The following is a 24,016-nucleotide window of genomic DNA, read 5'->3' as shown; positions in this document are numbered from 1 at the left end:
TGATACATATGGAAAACCAATGAAAAAATAATTATCATTTACATTTTTAAATCTTAATGTAAGATATTATAAGGGTTGAGAACATAGAAAATATTCTCACCAATGGAATCAGTTCCATTCTCAGATCACTGCCACTTACGCATCACATCAGATGTAGGGATTATTTTTATATTCTTTGTATTTCATTCCAGGATCACAGCAGATACTCCGAACCCCAGAACTGAAGAAACATAAAAGCCTCTTTTTGTCCATTACACTATTGCTTATTTTAGGACATTCTTTGGGAACTCCACTAAAACTCACCAGTTGCTTGCCTCTGATTACAGCCATGTGCACGTTCTTCAAAGAGCCATCATCATCTTCAAAGACTTCCGCTGACCATAAGGCACAGTTTATGTGTGTCCACTCATTCTGACCAATGTACAGAAGACGTCCAGCATCCTAAAAGAGCGAATTATTCTATGAAAACCTGGGTTTGAAGACAGATTCTTTGACACTATTATGAAGTCTATGCTAAATGGTCTATGGTTAACAACTACAGTGTTCACTGAAGATTTCTTGTTTACAGTTAAAATGTAACAAACTGCTGTTTACTTCAAACAGCAGAGAGAGTCTGAACATAAATTGTTGAAATTTATTCATAGAATTCTTTAGTCCAGACAATGTGCAGAGTTCAGAACAGAAATAAAAGGTTTGCAAACATACCCTGCATTTATTGGCTTAACTACATTAGAGATGGAAACTGAATATCTTCTATTTTACTGTTCTTTTTGCTACCTCTCAAGGTGTGTAACTTTGGCAAGATCACCTTTATTAGTCATCCCTTGCTAGCTCAAGATGGTGGTAAATAGGCCATTGCTCTGCAATACCATGATCCTAGTGGGATGTTAAGTAAGATATCAATCAATGGCAGTGTGGGTACAGAAAGATATGTCCAACTCAAGGTGGAAGACAACCTTGAGGTGTTATTCGTAGTGGAAATCAAAAGCGAGAAGTATTATGAAAGTGAATTGCTATGGTGCAGCTTTTATTTCACATAAAACTACTATTTTTTTTTACCAGTATCAGAAAGCATAAACAGCCTGTCTCTGTGCTGTGCCTGGGAAAGCACTGAATCTGAGTTTGTTTGTGAATTCATCAATTCATGTGAGCATCATATATTCTATCACACTCCTGACCTAAGCCCTGTAGATGATGGAGGAGTTCTAGTGGTTCAGGCTGTGAGTCATATGCTCCAAAGTACCCAGTCTCCACCCTTGCTGCCAGCTAGCTTTAGTTGAATGCAAGCCCCAAGATGTAAATGGTAGGGACTTGATTGTGTTGGTCATTACCTGGTCCTTATGTGGCACAAAAAGGGTTGGAAGATTTCTGGGTTCAATTATAAGGTGCAACAATTGAATCAATCATATTAAAACTGTACAATGCTACAAGTATACCAGTTAAACCAATTTTAATTCACAACTTGAACTAAACAACATTTTAAATGAAGAATTTATATGAATGATTCTTGGTTTTGAATTGAATAATTGTTGAAAGAATTTACAGACTATCCCAGTAAGACCTACAAATAAAAGGACCTGACTTTTAAAATGTTTCATTTGAGCTAACTTCCCAAAACAAAGGCAGGCAAACCAAAATCATTTAAGTCAATCAAGTAACAAGCTTTTCAACCTTGTTTCAAAGAATACTGCTGCTTTTCATTACATATACAAAAATAAACAGCAAAACATTTGAGATTTGCAACCAATATGCTTTGATGACCGGCTTGGAGATAAATGACAAATAGATACTCACGTTCCTGTTGTCATCTCCATATTTCAGGCAAAGCACACACTGCCTATTGTCTTCCACATCAGGAGGGGGGTCGAGTTCAGGACTATCCTCTCGGCTTCTGTCAGAGCCTACAAAGAAGACAAATTGACGTTATTCTATTATTTACATTAACACTTCTGCTAAAGAGTAATAACTACTGTTCCTGACTGACAGTCCTGAGTTTTACATGTGGTACTGAACAGTCCTAATTGAAGAGAACAAAATATTGAAGTATTCTGACAGCAATTAGTGAGAAATTAGTTTGCAAAAGGACAAGTGGAAAGGAAATGGTGGTGGGATAATTTTGTTAGTACAGGATGGAAGAAGTATGATTGCAAGAAATAATCTTTGAACAAAAGATACAGGATATATATACAATGGAGATAAAAAAAAATGAGGGGAAGATGACACAAGTGGTAATAATCTATAGGCCCCTAATATTAGCAATGTGGTAGGAGAGGGAAATTAATTAAGAAATATTGAGGACATGTAAAAAGGCAGTACATTTAAGATGGATGACTGCAATCTTCATGCCGAACGGGGGAAGACAAATTGTCAGAGATAGCCACGAAGAAGAAATCAGAGTGTGTTGTCTAGTCTGTCTCCTAGAACAATATCTTGTGATTCAACCAGGGGTCAGGCTACTGTAGATCTGGTAATGAGGCAAGTTTAATAAACGATCATAAAGTAAATGATCCTCTAGGAAATAGCGACCATAACATAGTAGGATTTAGTATTCAGTTTGTGTATGAGAAATCGGAGTCAGAAATAATCATGCTAAACTTAATAGTAATACTTAATTTCAGAGGTATAAGGGTGGACTTGGCTGAAGTGGGCTCAGAAAGGAGTTTACAGCAAAGGCAACTGAGGTACAATGGGCAACATTGAAGAAAGTATTTCATAATTCACAACAAAGACATATTCAAATGAGAAAGGATGATTCTAGAAAGAGGATAAGCTAAACATATTTAGCCAGGAAGTTAAGGATTGTATCAAATCAAAGGCAAAACATACAATACAGCAAAGATTAATGGTAAACCGTAGGATTGGGAAAGTTTTTAAAAAACAAAATAACAATAAAGAGGTAGAAAATAAACCTCATGAGTAAACTTCAAGTAATATCAAAACAAGAAAAAGAATTTCTTTAAATAAATCGAAAGGAAGAGAAAAGCCAAAGTGAACACAAGCCCCTTAGAGAATGAGGCTGAGGATATAATAATGGGGAACCAGGCAAATGGTAGAGCAGTTGGATAAATACTTTGTCTCAGTCTTCACAGTAGAAAATACAAATAGCATTCTAAAAAAAACAAAGCAAACAAAAGGTAAAATAGGGACAGGAAATAAATACAATAGCTATTAGGAGAGAAAATGTATTAGGGAACTAACAGGGCTAAAAGCTGACATGTCTTCTGGGCCTGATAGGATACACGTTAATATATTAAGGGAAGTAGCTACAGAGATAGCAGATGCACTAATAGTAATCTGCAAGAATCCTTAGATTCTGTAAAAGTTCTGGAGGACTAGAAAACTGCCAACGTAACACCCTTATTCAAAAAGGAAAGGAGGTCATAAACAGGTACTATTGGCCAGTTTCCTTCACATCTGTTATTGAGAAAAATGTTAAGAGTCTCTTATAAAGAATGTGAGCAAAGCATTTCGACGTGCAGGGTCATCACAGCTTCTGAAGGGGAAAATGCCTGACAAATTGACTAGAACATTTTGAAGTGGGAACAAACATCATAGATGAAGGGGAACCAGTAGATGCAATAGAATTGTATTTCCAGAATGTGTTTGATAAAGAACCACACAGGCAACTACTTAAAAAGATAAGTGCCTATGGTATTGGAGGAAGTATATCTGCATGAATACATCGGCTAACTAATAGAAGCAGAGCATTGGAGGAAGTGGGGCAAACTCAGGATGGCAAACTGTAAATGGTGCAGTGCCAAAGAGATCAGCACTGGGCCACAACTATATACAATAGATCTTAACGACTTAGATGAGACAAGTGAATGTACTATTGCCAAGATTGTGAATGACAAAAACTGGCAGGAAGGCAAATGATGCAGAGGGATGCAGACAGGTTGAGCGAGTGAGTAAAAACTTAGCAAATGTAATGTGGAAAAATGTGAGGTCATGAACCTTGGCAAGAAGAATAGAGGAGCCTAATATCATTTAAATGAGCAGAAAGCTAACATACACGTTCGGCAAGTAATAGGGAAAGCAAATGGACTGTTGGTTTTCATTTCAAAGGAAATGGGGTACAAAAGTAAAGAAGTTCTGCTAAAACTATATAAGGCATTAGTTAGATCACACCTAGAATACTGTAAATGTTTTTGCCCACCTTAACTAAGAAAAGATATGGCTACATTGAAGACAATCCAGAGAAGGTTCACTACGTTTATCACGGGTATGAAGAAATTTTCTTACAAGGAGAGATTGAGTAGGTTTGGTCTAACATCCAAAGGAACTTATAAGAATGAAACATAGAAGATTCTTGGGGATTTGACAGGAGAGATGTGGAGTGGTTGTTTCTCTTGAGGAAAAGTCCAGGAACGAAGGGCATTATTTTACAGTAAAGACCCAGAGATTAAGAGGAGTTTCTTCTCTTAGCCAGTAGTGAATCTGTGGAATTCTTTACCTAAAGCTGTGAGATAATATGTTCAAGGCTGAGATAAACATATTTTTAATCAGTAAGAGAATCAAGGGTTATGAGGGAAAGGCAGGAAAGTGTAATTGAGGATTATTAACATCAGCCATGACCTCATCAAAGGCCACAGCAGATTTGATGGACTGAATGACCAGGTCACCTTCCACTTCTTATGGACTTCAATAACATATTACTAAAAACATGTTACTGAGATAACAGGCAGTCAATGTGTTTGCACAGATCCTCCTGGGATCAGAAATTGAATCCAGTTCAGTGTGGGGCCACAAAACATACACTGGTCGAAAAGGTCCAGTCATCCTAGGCAAGTATGGGTTCAGGTCAGTTTCTATTTGTGTGGGCTCAAGGAACAAACAACATGGACGGTTAGTTTGGAAAATGATAAAATACTAGCTCAGTACCAGCTGAAGAATTGCATTCAATGCTATGACAGTATACTTTAAGAAGGATACTAAGGTCAGTTCAGAGACGATTTACTTGAATGAGAAAAGGACAAGCAAATTTCCTAAAAAATGGGAGATGAGAATATGCATATCTTAGCTGAAAACAGTTTCATAATAATAACTTTCAAACTAGAAGTGATAGGTGTCTTCAGAGCACGGTGATTGAGACTCATTATATAGGTTTCACAAACAGCATGATGAACCAGGTGTTTTGTGAAGATTCTATGTCATGCTGCCATTTAGTTTGTTGGAACAATTGGGTTACACTTGAAACATTGACTTCTCCACCTCCCTGATGCTGCCTCTGGCTTGCTGTGTTCTCCCAGCCTCTTGCTTATCTACCTTGGATTCCAGCATCTGCAGTTTTTTTGTCTCAGAACAACTGTCACAGCAACCGCATACAATTCTATGCTAATAACCACAAAGCCATGAACAAAAATGGAAAATTCGGTGCTCATGGGGAAAAGGGAAAGAGAATCCTATTACTTTTCTATAGCTTACATATCAAGCAATGCAACTTGTACATTTCTATTGGGAATGGAGGGAGAAGAAAAATTTGACTGGAAGATATTTTGGAATTTTATTTGGAATAAATTTTAATGTTTCACTATGATGTGATTGAGATCTAAAGCTGCGAGATCCAAAATTGAAATGTTATTCCCTGGCCCAGACGTTTAGAAGATTTACAATTTCAATCAAATTTCACACATTATTCACAAACATTAACTAGCAACAAGTGTCTGTGTTCCAGATCCACAAACACTGTCCAAATCAACTGTTGATACAAACATCAATGAAAGTTCTTTCCAGCCTCGTAACGACATGTGCCAGGTATATGTCTGCCTATACCTGAGGGTTTGGCTGTTGTAGAATCCTTTCCTATAGGTGATAAATGGAATAACTTTACATATTGCAGCATAATCTTAGAAACAATCAGCAGGTAACAGGGAAAGCAAAGCAACGTTAGCTTTTATTCCAGAGGAAATGGAGTACAAAAATAAAGAAGCCTTGCTAAAACTACATAAGGCACAAGTTAGACAACACCTAGAATACTGTAAATGCTCCCCCCCAATCTAAGAGCGGCACGGTAGCTCAGTGGTTAGCACTGCTGCTTCACATCACCAGGGACACAGACACAATTCCTGCCTCGGGCGACTGTGTGTGGAGTTTGCACATTCTCCCCCTGTCTGCGTGGGTTTCCTCCAAGTGCTCCGGTTTCCGCCCACAATCCAAAGATGTGCAGGTTAGGTGAATTGGCCAAGCTAAATTGCCCATAGTGTTAGGTACATTAGACAGGGGTAAATGTAGGGGAATGGGTCTGGGTGGGTTGCTATTCAAGGGTCGGTGTGGACTTGTTGGGCCGAATGGCCTGTTTCCATATTGTAGGAAATCTAATGTACTGGAAGTGCGTGAGAGGTAATGACAGATACTGTTCCCACAAACTAATGCCCATTTAAATAAATGAACAGCAAGGTTTGGGATTATTATAAGATTTCTCATTTATGCTTAGAAGTGAGACTTCACTCAGGATCAGACAGTTGAAAAATTAGTCCTCTTGTCAAATCTAAAAATCTCCATACACAATTTTGACAAAAGTTTATCAGACTGAAATTTTAACTCATTTCTCTCTCTGCAGATGCTGTCAGTCCTGATTAGTATATCCAGCTATTTCTGCTTTTATCTCCATTTACAGTTTCAACTAAAAAAATACAGTCCCATATTATGCCACTGGATGACTAGCATGTAGTGCAAATAGTCCAACACGTTAGTCTTACAGCCAGAATCTTGCACCACTGAAGGAGGCAAGGTAGGAGGAGGAAGGGCACTTAAATAAGCAGACTGACTTTGTTCCTGCTCCATCCTCTTTTCCTCTTCCACCTCTCTGCCATCATTATTATTAAATTTTGGGCAGAAAGGTCTACGGCCAACATTCCTACTCTACTGCCATTTAAAATGCATACGTTGCCAATGAATGGAAGGTTTCCATCAAAGGCACAGTGCCTTTGATTGAATAGATGGACATGCAGGTGATGGTTACTGAAAGCCATGCTGCTGCCTTTCCTGCAAATCATTTAACTTGTTCCTGGATTCTAGGATACTGAGAAAAAATTCATTGACATCATGCTCACAAGAGGGAAATGCACAAAATAGTTGCTCATACACCAAAATCACTGGCATGTTATCCACAATTTTGGGATTTGCACTAGCAGCATACACTTGAATTATGACCCTTCAAATCAAAGCTATGCCTGTGAATGTCACTCAGCCAGCCCAGCCACATTTGTACTTTCCTGGACTTTAAGCACCTGATCCAAATAGGCATTAAGTACTGGGAAGTTCACTACTCATTACAAGATAGGTAAGTCTATTTCGCATCTGTTGCACATTAAAACTTTGCCTGATCACTACAGTCTGAATCAGTCCTGCACTTATGTAACTTTCACCTTAAAAACGAACAGTTGCAGGGAATCTTAAGAGAAACAGGAATTCTACAATAGAAAATATTTTATTTTGTTTTAAAGAAGAAATTATAACCAGCAATAAATTAATATTCAACCTTCTACTGTGAAAATATTTTCCAAACATTTGCTTGGCTGAAACAAAATTGGGAAGGGATCCTGAATTTTCAGAACAGGTAGTGGCAGATGGTGGGCCTCACTCATTTTAATGTTCAAATAACCTGTGTCTTCATCATCCCTGCATCCAAATCCCAACAGATACACTCAGTAAGGGTTCATTTGTGGAATATTATCTAACTTCTCTTCAGAAAATTTGTAAATGTACTACTGGAATTGAATTCTGCTGAAAATTATTTATAGGGACCAACTTGAAGATAATGTTTGCAAATTTAAATCTTCAAATCATATTTATATCCAGGTGTTTAAAACTAACTCTATTTAAACTTGACAATAATATATCAGCCTAATGACAATGGTATGAAATGTTTCATAGGCACACGAAGTTTATCATCTTCCATATCAGAGCATGGAAATTTCCTCAGCTAAGGATCCCATTTCATTACAGTTGATAGGCTTCTCAGGACTAATCCTTTGCCCTCATTTTCCACCCTCTCTCTACGAATTTCAAAAGGGTTGCCCTTGTCCTCGCCTTTCACTCAACTAATTTCAACAGAGTTGGAATGTGCTTCTGAGAATTTATAAAGCTCTAGTTAGGCATCAGTTAGAACACTGTGTCCAATTTTGGGCCCCACACCTCAGGAGGGACATACTGGCACTGGAGCGTGTCCAGCGGAGATCCCTGGAATGGTAGGCTTAACATACAATGATGGCTGAGGATCCTGGGATTGTATTCATTCGAATATAGAAGGTTGAGAGGAGATCAAATAGAAACTTACAAGATAATGCATGACTTAGAAAGGGTGGATACTGGGAAATTGTTTCCGTTAGGCAGGGAGACAAATACCCGTGGGCACAGCCTCAGAATTAGAGAGGGTAAATTTAGAACGGAAATGAGGAGACATTTCTTCAGCCAGAGAGTGGTGGGCCTGTGGAATTCATTGCCAGGACGTTAAATGTCTTCAAGACATAGATTGATAAATTCTTAATCTCGCATGGAATTAAGGGATACGGGCCGAGTGCGGCTAAGTGGAGTTGAAATGCCCATCAGCCATGATTAAATGACAGAGTGGACTCAATGGGCTGAATGGCCTTACTTCCACTACTATGTCTTATGGTCTTAATCACATTTGATCTATCAGCTGATGCCACCCACTCTCGGCACTGCAAAAAATAAAGCTTCTTCCATGATTGCTCCTTCACCCCTATCTGCACTCTTAAAATTCAAGACACTTGTGCATCCCTAATTTTCATCACTCCATCATTGTTTCTTCAGCTTGCCAAGCTCTACGAATTCCCTCTCTAAAACTTCTCACCTCTCCTCCTCCAGAATTACCTCTCTGGCAAAATATTCAGTCACCTGACTAAATATCTCATGTGACTGTCTAATTTTGTTTCATAATACTCCTGTGAAACACCTTGAATATTTCATTACTTTCATGATGCAATCCGAATTCAAGCTGTCACATTATGATGTTGGTTTATGCTTCCTGTTACTCCTGCAAACCGACCTCCTCCCCTTGGACTTTCCCAAGCAAACAGCAGACGTTGTAAATGTTATATCTATCCCTGTCGATACTGAAGTCTGGGGCTTCTGAGTGAGATAGCCATTTACATGTACTTTCTCCAATCTGGTACAATATGATTATAACACTGCCATGCTCAGGGGGTTAAACATACAGAGTTTTGCCGAGTTCCTCCCTTCTTCTTAAAAGTGTGATCCAAGTTGTCACTTGCCAGTTTAATTTTCCCCCTCTAGTATCACTTCGATTTCTCTCTTTGTTCTAATTATTTCAATTAAACGTCTGAGGAACAGTACTTCATTTTTTCACTGAGCATGTGGGAGTCCTTTGCTTTTTTATAAACTTTAGCAACAATTATGCTACCTTCTATCTTCTGTCTAGCAACAAGTGATGGCAATTTAAGACCAAGTGTATTGGTCTAGAGATGATGGGAGGGAAGGGGCGAGGAGCAGGTTGCTGCTTGGTATGGGGAACCTCTACCAAAAATGTGGTTTGCTTTATTCTTCCACTTTTTATTTCAATAGGCTACTTTGCTCCATTTTACTTGTATTTCACAATTCTCATTCTACTTGCTTAACCCTCATTGTTATCTCCCTTTAGCTACTCATACACACCTTATTTGCCTTTTATTTATTTCATTTGTTACAACTTTCTCTTCTGTAATTATTTCTCTTGCTGTTTACTAGCCCTTATTCTCCACTTTGCAGATCAATACCTTTGCCTGCATGTAAGACTTGTGGTCCATTTCAAAATAGTACCTTTCAGCTTTGAAGTGAGGTTTGCAAAAGGATCCTCACTTTTCCTCTCTCCACAAATACTGATGCATTGAATTTATTCAGAATTTTCTTTATTCATTTCAGATTTCCAGTATCTGTTGTATTTGGCATTCTGACCTGGAAACGTCTGATGCTGATACAAAATGTCTGAGGTGGTAACTATGTCCAGAACTAAGGTTTCCCGAACAACAAACCCCAACTGCAATCACCACCACCACCACCAGTGTACTGAAGTGCCATCCCCACATCTCTTCTGCAGTACAGAGGTCTTGGAATGGGATGGGAATAGACCATTCAGCCTCTTGAACCTATTTAGTAAGACAGCAGTGGATCTGTACTTCTGAAAACATTTATCCATCCTTGTTCCATTTTTCTTGATTCCCTTTTCACACAAAGACACAAAAATAAAACAGTGCAGTTGTAATGTTTAATACTTTCATCATACCTGCTGTAATTGCAAGGGGTGGTGGAGGCAGAGGCACTGGTGAATCAGGATCTCCAGGTCCTTTTGGTTGTGGTGCAGGTATGATCTTCTTGGTGAGTGCAGGCTGTTCAGTGCGAGTGCTCTCCTCCCGTTCTTGCCACTGAGCATAGTTGTGATCTGATGATGGTGGCAACACAGCATTGGGTAGCATTCCACTACTGAAACAGCAAGATACTGAGAATAAGCATTTTAAGCGGATATGCTTCACTGAACTCTAATCATTCAAAGCAAATTCTTCAGTCTGTGAAATTGCCTGGTTGGATCAGTGTACTTATCTGGGAAATTAGGGAAGCCAGCCACAAGCCAGTGCAAATGGCAGCTAATCATCTTCAGGTTGGAGAACAACAAAGTCTCAGGGTAGATAACTTAAGATGGGTAGAAACCAAGATAATAGACAATAGGTGCAGGAGTAGGCCATTCTGCCCTTCGAGCCTGCACCACCATTCATTATGATCATGGCTGATCATCCTCAATCAGTATCCTGTTCCTGCCTTATCTCCAAAACCCTTGATTCCACTATCCTTGAGAGCTCTATCCAACTCTTTCTTAAACGAATCCAGAGACTGGGCCTCTACTGCCTTCTGGGGCAGAGCATTCCACACAGCTACCACTCTCTGGGTGAAGAAGTTTCTCCTCATTTCTGTCCTAAATGGCCTACCCCTTATTTTTAAGCTGTGTCCTCTGGTTCGGGACTCACCCATCAGCGGAAACATGTTTCCTGCCTCCAGAGTGTCCAATCCTTTAATAATCTTATATGTTTAAATAAGATCCCCTCTCAGTCTTCTAAACTCAAGGGTATACAAGCCCAGTCGCTCCAATCTTTAAACACAAGCCATTCCAGAAATTGACCTCGTGAACCTACGCTGCACTCCCTCAATAGCCAGCATGTCTTTCCTCAAATTTGGAGACCAGAACTGCACACAATAGTCCAGGTGCGGTCTCACCAGGGCCCTGTACAGTTGCAGAAGAACCTCTTTGCTTCTATACTCAATCCTTCTTGTTATGAAGGCCAGCATGCTCTTAGCTTTCTTCACTACCTGCTGTACCTGCATGCTTGCCTTCATTGACTGGTGTACAAGAACACCCAGATCTCTTTGTACTGCCCCTTTACCTAACTTGACTCCATTTGTACAACAATTGCCACAATTTGTACAATGATTATTCCATTTCCACATTTTTCTCTCACTTCAATGCACCCAAAATGTAGATTTGCTTTGTGGTATAGTTCCACTAACACCAACAACCCTCCAGCACATCACGTCAGTGACCAATATTTATGCACAAATCTAAAGTCAGTCTTAACAGTTTGTTCAGGGATAACAACCAAGCCCTGTACTATTCTTTCCAGATGATTGCACACAATCACTTCAAGCAGGAACAGGAAGTTAAGGTAAATACGCATTCCCCAACACAGTAGACCAGAGACCCTAACCGCCCCCCCGCCTTTTAAGATTAGCTAACTCAGCAGAGACCATGACTCAAGATCATCATGGTATGCATAACTCAACTTTCTTCCGTAAAATCAGTGTAGTATTTCTCATGTTTACACAAATGTCAGCTGAGGGGTGATTCAATTAGAAAGTAACTAAATCAGACTTGGGACAGAACATGACCTGAGACAGAGATATGGAATTGAAAGAAGATGCTGTGGCAAATGTTCTGAAAATAATACAATATTGATTTCTTTTTGTCCAACTTCACAGAACTGAAAACGAGGTTCCCTCATGCAAAGGTCCAGTCCATGCTCATACTATCTGATTCATGCATCTAAGTTAGAAGGCAACTAATTCAAAAGTATTTTATGAATTTTGTTTACATAATATAATTGATTCACAAAGTGCTTCACGGTTTCTCTTGCAAAGTGTAAACATTCAATGTTTTCAGGGAGATAATGGAGAAGGTAAACTGAAAATTCTGTGGGCAGTTGAGAGAACCATAATTTAAGGTTAGTAACATGGAACAGAGTTTTATCCATTCAACTGAAGTGGATTGTGCATTATTTAAAGCTACCTTAAGGGAAGGGGGGTAGCTTCTTGTAACTGTGAAATCTAGTGTGTGTAATTGTTAGTGATCACCTATCTAATTCTGGATAAATCAATCTGTGGAGCAATTAAGGCCTAAGCCACAGTTAAGTACTTACTTCAATGTCTTACAAGGTCCAGGAAGAATACAGGGTACATGATTCAAATGGTAAACTAAAGAACAGGATTTTCAGTTTTGTCACTAGACTTTGTGAATTTTATTGGTAGTAGACAGGTGATGGCCATAGGGTGAAAGAAAACAACAAAATAACATTGGAGATAATGAAAGGAGACCGTAGCCTGAGAATATTAATTGTTGAAACACAAAGAAAATGCTCAGAAATTAATCTTAACTTGCAATGTGTTTTTCTAGTTACTATTCATTACTAACACTAAGAGTTTGACATAAAGTATCGATTCAATAATCCAAACCTTCCAAGTCTGAGAAATTCAAAGATATGACATATGACCAAAGAACTGTGCTGGAAGCCCCAAAAAGTCCCAATTGACTGGGTTGGATTGTCCTGCTTTTTATGTACAGAACCTACCATTAGATAGATGCCAGTGTTTTAACTGTACTGGAAGAGCTTGGCTTGGGGAGCAATAAGTTCTGGAGCATACTGATGTGTTGGGCTCTTCCATCACTGAGGGTGGGGATATTTGTGGACCCTCCTCTTCCAGTGGGTTGATTAATTGTCCACCACAATTCACGACTGGATGTAGCAGGACCATTGAACTTAGATCTGGTCCATTGCTGTGGGATCGCTTAACTCTGTTTATATCTTGCTGCTTATGCTGTTTGGCATGCAAGTAAGTCCTGTATGGTAGATTCATCAGGTTGACACCTTATTTTCAGGTATACCTGGTGCTGCTCCTCGCATGCCCTCCTGCACCCTCCATTGAATCAGGATTGATACTCTGATGGTAATGGTCGAGTGGGGGCAATGAAATTACAAATTGTGCTGGAGTACAAATCTGCTGCTGTTGATGGCCCACAGAGCCTCCGGGATTCTCAGTCTGCTAGTTCTGTTTGAATTCTGTCCTGTTTAGCATGGTACTGCACAACACAATGGAGGTTATTCTTAATGTGAAGGCGAGACTTCGTCTTCATAAGGACTGTGCGGTGGTCACTCTTAGCAATACGGTCATGAACAGATGCATCTGCAGCTGGCAGATTAGTAACGATGAGGTAGAATACGTTTTTACCTTTTGGTGGTTCCCTCATCACCTGCTGCAGACCCAGTCTAGCAGCTATATCCTTTCGGACCCGACCAGCTCAATCAGTAGTACTGCGACCAAGACACTCTTGGTGATGGACATTGAAATCCCCCACCCAGAGTACATGTTGTGCCCTTATCATCCTTAGTGCCTCTGATTATGTCAGGCTGTTGCTTGACTAATCTGGAAGGCAGCTTTCCCAATTTTGGCACTAGCCCCCAGAGGAGGCTAGTAAGGAGGGCATGGTCGGCAAGGCTATTTCTCCCGCTGTCTTTTCTGGTGGCTAGGTCGATGCCAGGTGATCCCTCCAGTTTCATTTCTTAAAGCCTTTGTAACGATTGGAACAACTGAATGGCCTGCTAGGCCATTTCATACAGCAATTGAGAGTCAACCACATTTCTGTGGGTCTGGAGTCACATGTAGGTCAGACCAAGTGAGGATGGCAGGTTTCCTTCCCAAGGACATTAGTGAACCAGATGGATTTTTCTGACAATTGACAATGGTCATCAGTAGGTTCTTTATTTCAGATTTTTTAAAAATTGAATTCAAATACCACCTTACCCAACCTGCCCACTCTCCCATGACCTCCGACACCCCTGCCACTTCCCTGTTCCCTCTTCTACCCTGTCCACTTCTACTACCCCAATCACTAACATAACAAGAGCTGTTTAAATGTTCCAAAGCTTTTCAGAGAGCTAGTGAATGAGTACTTAACACAACACAGCATGTAATATCATAAAGTGGTGATATAACTCCACTTCCTGCCATCCCCTGACAATCCAGTACTATGGAGGATCCCAATTTCAGGTACGTTCCTCATTTCTGAAGCAACTAGGATCAGAGGACGCAGCCAGAAATGGGGAACTCAGTCAGGGCAGAAATACGTAAGAGTGAAGCAACAATCTGACAGTGACTGCCACATTCAAAAAAATTGAGACAAATTGTGAAAATGTAGGGATAACCAAAGGCAAATGATATATTACTATTATGTACTTTAAAAAAAATTAGGTTTTTGAAAAATATATTTCCAAACACTAAACAGGGAATGAAGAAAATCTAACAAATTCAACATTCAGAGAAACAGCAGAAAGGGTTACTCCCCTAAAACTGCAAAGGTAAATAATAACAATTTTCAATACAATAATGAAAGTGTTTAAAATTTTATCGCAATTTTAATTCTCACCAATGTCTGAATTAGACTCAAATCAACATTCATGACATCAATTCAAATTTAAAACTGCCCACATCCAACTGAGATGCTAATCTCCATTTCTGTACCATATTGGGATTCAGAAATGCATTCATGTTTGAATGAAATTCCAATCTCCATTTAAGTTCCTGAACCTGATAGAGGATTCAGGTCAGTTCTCAAACCATCCAATTATCATAGCAATTTTCAACTCTGTCCATGTTAAGATGCAGGCATGCATTCTTGCCCGAACCACACTTCAATTGCCTTCTAGTCTCTAACCCAACTATATGATTCATATGTATCAGGCTAATATCAGTCTGTCATTTCATGAATTATACAGCACAGAAACAGGCCATTCAACCCAACAGGTGCGTGCTGAATTTTACACAACATATGGGCCTCTTTTCATACTATCGACATTATTTTAGCCTTTCAACGCAAGGTGCATTTGTTTAGATCCAAGATGTTGACCCATGAAGATTCTGTTAAGTTTACATTCCAATGTTTCCAAAGCAGATTTATATACAGAGGCACCTCAATTATCTGGTATTCGATTATCCAAATATCGGACTATCTGGCAAAATCACAATGTTCCGATGCTCGGCTAAACTATGTTATCCAGCATTCGATTATCCAGAATTCGATTAATCGAACAAAATGCTCCCCGCCCGTGTCCTTCGGATAATCAAGGTTCCTCAGTATCCACTCTTCTTGAGATCTGTATTTTTGCCTTAAGTGAGAATCTAATGTCTTTCAACATTTTCAACCGAGTTTCTAAATGTACAGTTCTAACGTTCAGTCTCTAAATACACAATTAAAATTTCTAAAGCTTTTCCTTCTGAGTTATACTTGTAGTTTCAAACCTCTTTATAAAACCAATTCAATATTTTTACATTACTCACTTTGGGGTAACCTTGTTGGGCTCCCAGAATTTGGATTCCTTCACACGAAACCATGGGAAGAATCGCTCCATTTGCTATAGAAGAAATCAAAGTACTTAAGACAGGAGGTTGTCCAGAAATCGAACAATGGCAAATTGTCAAAACTATGTGAAAAAACATTATCCTCCTAACTGTTATTCTATCCTATTTTCCTCCCTCCTACGGACTTGAGACTCCACCATGCCATGCAATCAAATGAAGCATGCAAATAGCCTGCTCCCAGAAACCAAATAAAAACACTAGATCAGAAACAAAACATTTTAAAGCTTAAAAAGAAAATGTTGAAGGACAATTAGATCTAAACAATTTGGAAGAAAAACTGAACTGTTGGAGCCAAGAAAGTTAAGATCAAGTTGAATTATCTAACTGCTTAGCAACAGAAATAATGATTTAGTTGCTGTAATTTGTCTCCGAAGTTGTAACGGATTGCCAAGAATCAGGATTTTCACAGAATACTTGCATCTTACAATTTTAATATGTCAACATTAACCTACTCTTGAGATCAAGACAGGAGATAGTGCAAACTGCAGACAAAGCTAAAAATCACACAACACCACGTTTTAGTCCAACACAGGTTTAATTAGAAGCACTAGCTTTCGGAGAGCTACTCCTTCATCAGGTGGTTGTGGAGTGTAAGATTGTAAGACACAGAATTTATAGGAAAAGATTAGTGTGATGGAACTTAAATTATACATTGAAAAAGACCTGGATTGTTTGTTAAGTCTCTCATCTGTTAGAATGACCACTTTGGTTTCAGTTCTTTCATATATAAATCACAAAACTTTTTTTTTAACAAGTTACATTCTCAAGTGAACTTTAACAATTGATGTCTGTCAGCCCAGGTAATGTACTGAACCTGTGAGCTCCCCTGTCTGATACTGTCTGTGCCACAATGTTTAGACTGATTCTAATCTAAAGGAATGAATTTACAGAATCTTACATGGATTTATGCAGTTTGTGAGTGAAGTAAAATGTAACTCTACAAGTAAAAATTCACCCCACAAACTTAAATGTGTATGTGCGCATGTGGATGCATGTGGGGTGGGGATGAGTGTCTATGAGAGAGTGGATGCATGTGTGAAAGTGAGAGTATAAATGGGTGTAGGTCTGTGAGAGGGTGCACCCTCTCACCGTCTCATTTATACAAACAATCCGGGTCTTTTTCAATATATAATTTCAGTTACATCACACTGTAAACTTTTGCTATAAATTCTGTGTCTTACAATCTTACACTCCACAACCACCTGATGAAAGAAGCAGCGCTCCAAAGCTAGTGCTTCCAATTAAACCTCTTAAACTATAACCTGGTGTTATGTGATTTTTAACTTTGTACATGGGGGAGAAAGTGAGGTCTGCAGATGCTGGAGATCAGAGCTGAAAATGTGTTGCTGGAAAAGCGCAGCAGGTCAGGCAGCATCCAGGGAACAGGAGAATCGACGTTTCAGGCATAAGCCCTTCTTCAGGAATTTGTACATCCCAATCCAACACCGGCATCTCCAAATGCAGATAAAGCAACTTACTCGTATAAAGAATGCCTTGACCATGCTATTGGCCTTTTTGTTTTCAGGTTGCCCTCCATCGCAATTCATTGCTGTTTGGATGATCTTCACAATGTCATCGCTGAACTCCAGCTGAACATACAACAGTGGATAATCAGCATTTGCCAACAGATAGAATACTTTAGTTACATACAGAGAGGAGAATGACTCATGCGGTAGGGATTTCATGATGCTGCACTTTCAGGATGCCCAAGTTTTTTTCCTTGTGGGCTACAGGTTAATCAAAACACTTTTCTCACAAATCTATGTGGACTAAATAAAAGGCAACCTTACCACTGAATGATATCTCTCCTGTTCCATCTTCCTCTTTACCCCTTCTAAATCAAGAGGTTGTTCATCTTGTTGGTTTACTTCTATAAGAACTGGAGGATCAGGACCTTCTGGTGAGCTGCGAACTGAGACAGCTTCCTCAGTCTCTGGATCTAAATCAGGTGGCTTGGCTGCCTGGTAAAGAGAAAGGAGGATTCAGCTGCATCACTTCTCACACCTCCTACTGGTCTCAACTAAATTTACAACCATTTCAAATCTAGCTAATCAATTCAGGTGATATAAGAAGTCATTCACATTAACAAGTGAACCCCGACCCAAGAAATAAGCTCCAAATTGTATTTCATACTCCAAATCAAATGCCAGTAAATTCTAGCAAAAATAGTTTGTGGAATTAAATCACAGATCAGTCATAATCTCACTGAATGCAGAGAGAAAAAAAAATCAAGGAATTAAATTATCAATCCTGTTCCAAAGTTGGACTTTTGCTCTCTAGTTACTCATTGCAGACAGTACATTTAGCATGCAACTTCTGCAATCTCTACACCATCACAGCCACCAACTCTACCAGTAATATCTGAAACAAATGGACTGGAGTCAAAATAATTTCGCGGACAGAAAGCTAAACATTAAATGGTAACAAGAACAAACCTGGCAATCATGCCCTCAGGAAAGCCAATGACACTAATATTCTGCCAGTGCTCAAAATCCACTGGCGTGACAAGTGAATCCACCCCAAAACTCCTAGATTGTCCAGGATAATCTACCCACAGAGGTGACAGGTCAGAGAAAAGTTGGCCCATAAACAGAATGGAAGTAGTGGAACTTACTGAACACTATCAACTGTTAAATTTAAATCTGAGATTGAGATCAGAGATGCAATAAATAGGGCTGTAACTGTCTGGTTAATATATTTCAGCTTCGTGCATGTGCAATGGAAATGAATTAGCTGTGATCTTCCCAGTTGCAGTAGGTGCCTTGGGAGTGGTCATTTTCACATATAAAAATATGCATCAGTTGCTTTGACAAAACTCACTAACTTTTGCCTGTTCTCTTTTACTAATTAAATATTGCTATGTCTAGGAACCCCTTGTGTGTTGTGCTTTGGGTTTAGATTAGATTGGATTCCCTACAGTGTGGAAACAGGCCCTTCGGCCCAACAAGTCCACACCGACCCTCCAAAGAGCAACTCATCCAGACCCATTCCACTACATTTACCCCTTCACCTAACACTACTGGCAATTTAGCATGGCCAATTCACTTGACCTGCACATCTTTGGTATATTGATGGTTATTGAGGATTTGGACGAGTTGATAAAATTCTGCTAATTTCCGAAATGCCCTGTATGTCAATACAAATACAGGACGCACTGTTGCAACATGATGGCATTATTCATAATTGAGTAAGCAAAATGAAACAGTCGCTCCCAAAAATCAAAATTCTCTGCACAAAAACTTTTGACCCGTAAAAATAATTTTTGACTTCTGTTGTCATTGATACACAAAGCATGATCTCATGAACAGCAATGAGATAATGACCAGTTAATCAAGAAATGATTACTGGTCGGGAGCCTCCCACTTAGTCTTAGTCATATATTTCCACTCAAATATTTACATCAAATTGAACAGGCAGATAAGGCTTCAATTTAACCTTTTGTATAAAACACCATCTCTATCATTCTGTTATTGTGTTTCACAGAGAGAATTTTATGACAAATAAGTTCAACTCTGATGAAGTGTGTGCCTGTCATACTCATTAAAAATTATTTTCAGAGTTTGGAGTTACTTTTAATGAAGGTTCCTACTCCTCCTCCCGACCCCCCAAACAAAACCAAAGGTCAGTTCAAACAGTCCTTCTGAACCTTATCCAATATGTGTCAGAGCAGGGAAACCCCCTGGAGTATTAATGGAAAATTATTTATGCTCAAGCAGTTTACAACAGGGGTAGTAAACATTGAAAGTTATTAACTTGTCTTTCATTCAAGACAATTGAAGATTGATTTTAAGCTTAGAAAGAAACCCAGAGACTGAAACTCTTTAGGGCAGTCAGAGGAGACCTGACTGAGGTACACTCACTCTCAGAGGAAGAAGTCTTGTTTTAAAGCAGTTAAGGAAATGAGTTACCTCAGTAGAAAGGTTTGTGCAATTTCCAAATCAGGGTTGTTTGGTTAAAAATCTGCACGTTCTTAGAGTTTTGTGCATATTCATGTCGGAAGACACCATTGCTCACTGGATAGAAACAAGTCAAATTTAAAGTTTTGATAAAAGCGGTGTGATTTCTTTGGATGTGAATCACTGTAAAATGGTGTTCGAGTGGGGTAACTTGAGTTCAAAGTCACAGACAGAAAGAGAGGGCAAGTTTAATCTCTCAAAAGATTGAAAGTCTTTCGCAACTCCTTGCAATGGAGGTAAAGTCCTTGTATATTGAATGTTTATTTTAGATTGTATTGGGGAACAGGCTAAAAATTCATCCTGCTAGTTGTTTTAAGATTTTCCCAACTGGAGGTGGATTGGTTCCTTCCTTCTAGTTTTTGTCTTTTGTGCAATGAACTTTGTTGCAAAAGAAACTCTGTAGTCTCATTCAGCAAAAACTAACGATATTAAACAAAATAGAAAAAAAAGGCAGGTCAGAAATCTGACTTGTCCAGTAATACCCATTAGCTGGGATCATAAAAGGCTCTCTTTTCATAATGCATTAGATAAAGACATTATCAAGCAACATTTGAAAACATTTTTGCATTCACTCTACAACAGCCTAGTTTATTCAACGTTCCACTTGAGCTCAATTATCAAACATAGTACAAGTTATGTAATACTTAATGGGAGAACTATATGGGCTCAGTATAATCATAAGTAAAGCATTCTCATATATAAGCAAAGAGGTTTCTTCATCCACCAAGTATTCTGGAAAGTTTAGTCAAGATGGTAAGCAATTCAGCCAAATAAAACCAGTTTTAAAATTACAAATTAATGTCCAACAATACAAATAGGAGCCAATGCATGAAAACCTGTATTCCCAACAATGTAAAATATGCCCATTGTAATGCTTTGTTGGACATTGTTGATGAAGCAGTTCAGGCTCACCTGCCTGTAGCGTAACAAGTGGCTTGTAGTCCTAGAGTTTAGTAGTGCAGTCAGAACTTGCTTTAAAGAGATTTGCAGTTCCTTTCCCAAAGCCAGCCGCCATTCTGCAGGATGCTGCTCTGTACAATTTATACATGTGTATGCCACACTTTCAGGAAGATTTGACAAGATCTCATACATCTCATCTGTAAGAAGATACAAAGACAAAACATAACACAGCTGGATAGCTCATATTTTCTGTGCCTGATGCAAAAGCCTCTTCATACCTTTCAAGGCAATGAACTCAATGCCTCTAAATATTTTAGTGATATACACATGAACGTAGCAGCTGGACGGAATAGATGCAAGTTACTGAAGCAATTAGACAATGTGACAATATAGAGCTAATCTCCCTGGTGGCTGAATGGAGCAGAATTGTGGCGGCACAGAGTGCTTGAGTATATTTACAGCTGAGACAGATAGATTCTTGATCAGTAGTAAAATAGTAAAATAAACCTACTCCTTTTCCCCTTTCTTATGGTCTTCTGGTCTAATTGAAATAATAATGCTGTAGAACAAAATGGGACAAATATGATGGGGCATGGGGCACAAACAATGCAAGTTGGATGAACACAGCAACTGCTCAAAACTGGGCAGTAACCTCAATAAATTGGTTCCTCTACACATAGCAACCAATTTCTGAGGCAATAAACTATAAGCGGTCAGCCAGCTCATGGTCATGCCAATATTTAAATGAAATACCTAAATTATTTGAATTTCTCCACTCACAATCAAAGATGAGCGAGCTTATTTGGATAAACAAGCATGTGCTAGCCTTAAAAATTAATGGCAGGGAGAAACGTCAAATTGGCTAATACGTAGAATCTGCCTGCCCAATCCCAACCCTCCCCAAAATACAAACTAGTAACATTTATGAAACTGCCCCCTTCTAATTATCATGGTAGCTTCACTTGCTGAACTCTGATTAAAATTTGAAACACAACATTTATACTTTATTGAGAGAGAAAACCCACTAAATATTTGCAGAAAAAAAATTATATTGGAACAGGAGGTGGTCCTTGAACTCAGGTCTGGTCCAGCATTCATTAATATCATAGCCAATACGCTCTGAATTTTTATCTGACTGCTTTGATTCCATAACATCAACTCAACAGGAATAAAGAAGCTGGCCAAAAGAAAGTACAGCATGTTGGACAGAACAAGTTAGACCTAAGAAGTATTTAAAAAGGCAGCTATCAATACTCAGGAACAAGTTCATGCAATTACATGCCTTCTGATTTAAAAACAAACTACTTTATTTTGAAAGTGTAATTTTTATAATATATAACAGCAAGAAGCTGTTAGGAAAATTAATGCAAAAATCAAAAAACAAGCAAAAAACCCAAAACCCTCAGGAGAAGACAGGAGCAGTTTGGGGCACAGATGAGAAGGGAAGTAATATAGCATTTTGTGTTCCTAAGATTTGTTAGTGCTATAATAAATATAATAGAAATTTCATCAGAAGGGACAGAATTTATGCTGTTTGGGGATATAGCTAAACGGGAACTCAAGAAGTTAATGTTATTTAACAGATTATATGCATTAACAAATTATGCATTTATACTTTAAATAGTTAAAAGGAAGGTCTATGTAAACAAATCCTGAACTCAGTGAAATATACCAGCCAGCCAGACATTACATCCCCTTAATGGCATCATGTGTTTTAAATACAAAACATACCCTGCATTTTAAAATACCTGACAAGCTTTCACACTTTGCATGAACCCATCGATCACATTTTCCACACTGCATCATCTTGCTCTCATAATCATCATCATCGTAGCACTTGTCACACAGTGGGCAGAAGTTTCCTAAAAATAAACAACAATTTATATCAACACAGCTGGTGTCCTTTCACAGCTTTCCTGATAATCCTCAGCACTGCTGACATAAGTTTTGTATATAATTTCACTAGAATGAACTGGCTCTATACTTCCCGATCTACTTAGCTGCATGCAATATCTTAAAACATACTTAATAGAGGCTTATCAGCCAAATGATTACAGGAACAGGCTACATGTGGATTTTTATGCCAACATGGAAAGGAAGCACAGGACCAAAATCCCTAAGAAAGTTCTAAACAATTAAACCAGGACTTGACTTATTTAGTTACTGCAAGCATGTGGAACCAAGAATAATGCCACACAGGTTTTCTCTGTGAACAGGGCAGACTTGTGTATTCCACTCTACCCATGCAGATTTTCTTATGTAATGCTTGCTACAACTTACCGCCTGATGAGCTCCAAAGAATAGTGACATTATAATTAAAGAACAATTTAATCAGGGCACAGGAAAATAACACAAAATTATGTAAATTTTAGAAAAGTCAACAAGGGACTTCTCTAATAACACAAATGGTTTAGGCAGTGACTGGCTGCTTTATGCTACTAATTGAATGAACTCAACTCTTAATCTCTACAGTTACCTCAAACTAACAGCCAATCATAGTGGCACCAAAAATTCTCTCAAAACACCTAGATTTAGTGTTGTTTGCTGTCCATTCCATCCCAATTCCCCTAATCAAAGCAAGGGAAAGTAGGGTCAGACCTACCCATGATTCCTCTGCTATATATTAGCCTGTTGAATCTCATATATGGGCAAGGACAGAAGAATGACCAACACCTTCTAAACTAGACCAAAGAAAACAATCTACAACAGCAAGGAAGGCAAGAAGGGAAGTTCCACACTACAAAAAATATCAGAACCTAGCCCTTCTACTTCCTGTGGAACTCTATTCCAGACTGCATCAGCTGAATATTTTTTCTGGTGGGTAGAAATGCAAATCTGGTCACGTGATGAGACATGCAATTATGGATAAAACCTGGCATCCAATGGAAAGTCACAAAACGTTGAAACTTTATTGCTGGAACAGCACAGCAGGTCAGGCAGCATCCAGGGAACAGGAGATTCGACGTTTCGGGCACAGGCCCTTCTTCAGGAAAAGTCACAAAATCATGATTTGAAGGAAAACTTCCAACAGATGTCCTAATATACCATTTGTAGACATTTATCAACTTAACTTATTTTAATGAGGTACTTCCTGTCCATCATACTTCTCCTATGACTTTTTCTGTGCGATGCAAAAAATATATTAAAAACAAAACTGGTAATATACGTGATGTTAATTTATTTCTTGTGATCAATTAGATGCAAGTGGTGTTCATTATGTTTTTATAAAGAGAAACAGATTGGAACTGTGGTTTGAGTTTAGGTGGTGCATGTGTGTAATGTATATTTCTGAGAAATAACGTTTCAAGCGTAAAGTTGACTCCCATTGTATCTTTTATAATTGGGACAAAACTTAAGTTTCTGGAATGCAACTTAAAGATTCCCCAACAGTGGAAGACACAAGTCTGTCCTGTTCACACAGAAAACCTTAAGTTTTCTCAGGGCAGTGACTTGAAAGAAATTCT

At 38.7% G+C, this 24,016-nt stretch overlaps 1 protein-coding gene across 4 annotated transcripts in view; it reads right to left on the bottom strand.

Moving 5' to 3' along the window:
• kmt2a (lysine (K)-specific methyltransferase 2A) overlaps nucleotides 1–24,016 on the bottom strand; it is a 149,968-nt gene that overhangs the window by 46,717 nt on the left and 79,235 nt on the right. For all 4 annotated transcript variants that reach the window (XM_043676499.2, XM_043676501.2, XM_043676502.2 and 1 more), the window contains exons 14-21: nucleotides 22,301–22,414; nucleotides 20,565–20,749; nucleotides 17,487–17,657; nucleotides 17,175–17,285; nucleotides 15,616–15,689; nucleotides 10,244–10,440; nucleotides 1,795–1,901; nucleotides 304–441 (exon numbers count right to left, since the gene is read on the bottom strand). In XM_043676499.2, coding sequence (XP_043532434.2) covers nucleotides 304–441; nucleotides 1,795–1,901; nucleotides 10,244–10,440; nucleotides 15,616–15,689; nucleotides 17,175–17,285; nucleotides 17,487–17,657; nucleotides 20,565–20,749; nucleotides 22,301–22,414 — 1,097 coding nt within the window. The remainder of the gene's footprint in view (nucleotides 1–303; nucleotides 442–1,794; nucleotides 1,902–10,243; nucleotides 10,441–15,615; nucleotides 15,690–17,174; nucleotides 17,286–17,486; nucleotides 17,658–20,564; nucleotides 20,750–22,300; nucleotides 22,415–24,016) is intronic.

This window comes from Chiloscyllium plagiosum, unplaced genomic scaffold, assembly GCF_037043375.1.
Source record: "Chiloscyllium plagiosum isolate Xiang-an unplaced genomic scaffold, Cpla_swu_hap1 HiC_scaffold_29, whole genome shotgun sequence".
Classification (NCBI taxonomy): domain Eukaryota; kingdom Metazoa; phylum Chordata; class Chondrichthyes; order Orectolobiformes; family Hemiscylliidae; genus Chiloscyllium; species Chiloscyllium plagiosum.
Note: the sequence above shows the minus strand (reverse complement) of the source record. Positions and strands in the feature narration are given on the sequence as shown.